The 4,418-nt window shown below is 45.8% G+C and overlaps 1 protein-coding gene across 1 annotated transcript in view; it reads left to right on the top strand.

Annotated features, from left to right (window-relative positions):
* The first annotated feature begins 4,056 nt into the window (after window positions 1-4,056).
* EIF1B (eukaryotic translation initiation factor 1B) overlaps window positions 4,057-4,418 on the top strand; it is a 7,510-nt gene continuing 7,148 nt past the window's right edge. The window contains exon 1 of the mRNA XM_026842809.1: window positions 4,057-4,114. Coding sequence (XP_026698610.1) covers window positions 4,057-4,114 — 58 coding nt within the window. The remainder of the gene's footprint in view (window positions 4,115-4,418) is intronic.

Here is a 4,418-nt window from a genome sequence, read left to right on the forward strand (position 1 = left end):
GTGCTACCTGGAGCTGGAAAATCTTAACTGACATTAACTAGGAGGTGTTTGATAACTGATAAGAGGCCTGGTTACACTAATTGAGTTTGGAGGTTTCATGAAAAGTTGTATACAAATCTATTCAGAAAACCATGTCAGTTCAAGCAACTAGATGAGATTGATAATTACAGGTACGTAGCTTTAGACTGAAGCCATTCTGTACTAACATTCAGGTTCAGATTAAAACCAGGACTGCCTTTATTTTGGAGCTATATTTTCCTTAGAGAAAGAGGACCATCTAGTGGTTAACACAGAAATTATCTTCTTGCTTTCAATCATTATTGAGCAAGGAATGAACCCCAACACATTTCAAACGAAAGCATGTCTATCTTGAAATCTGACCAGGTACTGAAGCTAAACGAAACTGCATATAACCTAGATTCTGACAAGTTAGATTGGCTATCAGGAATTTAGCACCAGCACAATTCCCGGTTTGCCCAGTTCTCCCAGTTAGCAGAACAACTTGTTAGCAACTGGGCAGCTCCAGCATAGGCTACAGCTCGGGACATGAGCCAGTCTCCCCAAGCCCTTCCTCAGCACACTGTGGAGACTTTGCCAGAGTTAGAGCTCTGGAAAAATACGAGTCAGGCTTGGCATGGTTACAGCCACCTTCAAAACTCTTCTGCTGACAGTACAGCTAGAGGGAGAATTTCTTCTGACACTTTCGCTATTCTTCCTCCCTGCTAGAAAGCTTTCTGCACAGTGGTTCAGGGTGTGTAGCTGCCAAATGCAGCTGGATATTGTCAGTAGAGTCATGTAGCGGGAGCAGGGAAGATTACAGTTCAAGAAAAACAATATCAAGGATGGAACAAGCAACCACCTCTTTGACATTCCTTTCAGGATGACGACATTAGTCTGGAAAGGCACGCTTCTGGCACTGGAGTGGAGCAGAATTTGTGTGTAGACTAGCTGCATTGCTGGAATACAGGACAGAAATTAGTGCTGCTATGTGCATTTGAACATTTCATGCACAATCATTTTGTCAGGCAACTTAAACCACTCTTTGAACACCGCATGCTTCAGGCAGCAACTGTCTGGGTTTCCAGGCTGTTGTAGAGGACAGGTCAGCATGCAAGCCTGACATTTTCTGGTAAGGCAGACTACAGGACCAGGCATAAGGGGTCTGCCTACAGGAGCAACCCTTAATTAAAATAAATTTTGGCTTTGTAAAAGCTCCTAACGCATAAAAGTTAAAATATTAAGGTGCTGCACATTAGAACAGTTTCTGCAGGAAATTAAAATTGAAGTATTTCATGCCAGTTATTACAAAGGGGATTGAAGGCAGCTGAAGGTAATGGCAGCCTTCTGCATGCACACATGCAAAGACAGATGTCATACAGAGTCCTAAATTAAAGCAGAGCTTTAGCCCCTACCATGTAGGTGACTTGCTTTTTTTCCTGATGCAAGGCTTTCTCGTGGCATTCCCAGCCCATGTTTCCAATGCAGCACTTCTCTGGAAGAACAACATTTCTCCCACCAGTCTGGGTTACTCATTGCTCCTAAAGGGCAGCAGAAGTACTTCTGAGGGTACCTGGTGAAGGTGTGGTTCTGCACTATGTGACAATTTATACAAAAGTGTACTTTATGGCTTCAGTGTATCATATTTTTCATCTGCATGCCCATGAATCCCTGATTTTAATCCCTGAAGTTTACCTGGTCATAAATAACCTCTAATGATTCACATACAGCTTGACAGATGAACTGAAATACAGTGAAAGGCAAGCAAGGGGATTTCTAATTGCTATTCATAACCAGGTCTTGCAATAATTACACTTGAATAGCTTAGAGCCATGATCAAGATAATTAGAGATTATGTTCCTCTTTCCTGGCACAATAGTTGCCAAGTTATGCATTAGTCATGGAAAGGCAAGAGTCTCATTCCCAATCCATTGCTTAAACCCTGATTTCTAATAGATATTAGCAAATGAGATTAACTCCAGCCTTGGCTCTAGGACAATTAGCTGTAATCTGAAATTTAACAGGCTAAACAACACCACCTCTTGCTTCCACTTAGGTTTTTAATCTATTTTAAATGCTTCTACATTTTTTGTTTGCTGCTGTGCCATGTCTGGTGGGCCCACCTTTCTGCAGTCTGGTGTGGCTGGAAGCCCTCGCAACCAGGGCTTTCACAGGTCTATTGTCATGAGTGGCTGCTCAAGAGCAATGGGAAGGACTCAGTCAGGACAAAGGACCTCAGGACAGCTGTCAAGGGGCAAAAGCAGGAGAAGCACATCTCCAGCAGGATGCCACCTGTCTCCACCCACAGTGACCAAAGTTTGGTGCAAGGCACTGGCACAGACTATATTTGTGTCAGACCTAAGTGATGGACGTGACACAGAGACCTGCAGCTCTCTCTGAGGAGGACAGCGGAGGGAGAGTGCTTTTGCTTTGGCACAGCCCCAGAAAAACCCCATGCCAACACAAGTGGCCATTGCAGCAGGCTGCCAAGGGAACAATAAGCGTGCTGGCCACCGCCTTTGTTTTAATGGCTGCCCAGTGCATGCCAAGCTGTGCAGTTACAGCTTGTTTCCACTCCCTCTGCAGTTGTCAAGGTTTGCACTTAAGAGCTGTTCATTGTGGTTTTGTTTTAAGGACAACAAAGGCACATCTTCTTGGCTTATAAAGGACCTTTGTTGTTTCCCAGACACCAAACCTCATTTGTCTGTAAACTACAATGAATCTCACAGATGCCCAGTGAGGGTAGGGGGCCAACGAATCCCACCGATACCCAATGACAGACCCAGGTTAAGCCTGCAGTGAGAACTAGAAGTACAGAACTATTTTAAATGCATGAGGACTCAAAGTAAGCACAAGAACTGCCACAGGTTTCACCTAAACCTGCAGACTCGGACTCGGATTTTGTGTCTGAGGACCCACTGTCCTCTCATCCATGGCCTGGCCTTTCCCCAGCCTTTGTCCTCCTCAGTTGTCCCAGCACAACTGTTGCAGGATTATGCGAATGGATCCAAAGTTTTAACCTTTGAGTTAGTTTTTTAACCAGTCAGTTTGCTGACCTGGCTCATCATAATGCCCTACAGACAGCAGTACTGGACCAGTCAAGGTAACAAAAACCAGTGGCTGGGGAAAAAAAATTATGACATGCCTGTTTTGCTGTAGAGAAAAAATTTCATGGGATGATGATGGGAGAGCAAAAAGATACAGCAAAATTTTTCACAGAGATGTAGAGTTTGCAAAATGCATCAAAAATTTCCCATATTAAGTTTTCTCTGAAAGAGGTGCTGAAGACATCCCAAGGACATGTCCCTGGGGTGCATGTCCTGTACTTGCTCAACCTGCCCAGAAGGTCTCTCTGTGTCTAGCTCTTCATCCTTAATTCACAGACATTGTCCAAATCATGGCATGCCTCTGTAACTGAAGCAGGCGCCTCAACCTCTGTGATTAGCATCTCCCCATCCTCCCATTACCATCCCAATAGTGCCTTTTGCAGCAGCTTGGGAAAGAGAGAACCCTTCTCTACTGCCCATGCTGCAGTGAAAGGCTTCATCAGCAATGGCAGCAAAGGGTAAGCAGAGGTTTTGTACCACGGCAAATGGCCTTGCTTTGCCCAGGGGAAAAAGGAAAGCTTCACTGCAAAGTGACAGGACCAGAAACTTTCTTAGACCAGCGCACACTGACATTCATAAAGCAACTTCAGTGCTGATCCAGGCCTTGGATCACAGAAGAAAAATAGCCCTTTGATTTAAGAGGACTGAAGCTTAGTATAAAAGCCAAAAAAAAAAAAAAAAAAAAAAAAAAAAAAAAAAAAAAAAAAAAAAAAAAAGGAGAAATATCTGTTCTAGCAGTTGTGCCAATGCAACTAGGTTATTGTGCATCTGCAACGCCATTAATCACTTCCCAAGGACTGGAAAGCTTTGTAACACAAGCTCATCCTTTTAAAGGCAAACCTTTACCATTGCAGCCCCGCCACCACTTATGTCCTCCCTGCACAAAAATGTTTATCGGCCAGTCAGCAGGCAGCTGGGGAACAGGGAGTCCTGTGGGGCCTCGTGGCCGGTGATGGCGGCACCCCGGCATGTGGGGAACACGGCCCAGCAGCACCCACCCAAAAGGGAGGGTGAGCCGGCAAAGCAGAGATCACGGGCAGTTTGCGGGGGGCTAACTGGCTTCCCGAGTGTATTTCTGTGTGTTAAGCAGCATTTTGTCCAACGAGGTAGGCCTGAGGGTTTTTCTGACATGTTTGAGCAGGGAAGGGGGAAGCACTCTCTGTTTCAGATCAGCTTGAAGCATCAGCCCAGCAGCGAGCCTGGAAACACAGAGGGAGCCCAGGGCACGGCACCACCCAAGCCACAGGCACAGGAGCGTGGAGGGGACCTCCACGGGGGTCACCCCGCGGAGTCTGCGCCGCCCCCGAGGGCGGG

Source organism: Athene cunicularia (genome assembly GCF_003259725.1).
Source record: "Athene cunicularia isolate RWA chromosome 2 unlocalized genomic scaffold, athCun1 chr2_part1, whole genome shotgun sequence".
Classification (NCBI taxonomy): Eukaryota; Metazoa; Chordata; class Aves; order Strigiformes; family Strigidae; genus Athene; species Athene cunicularia.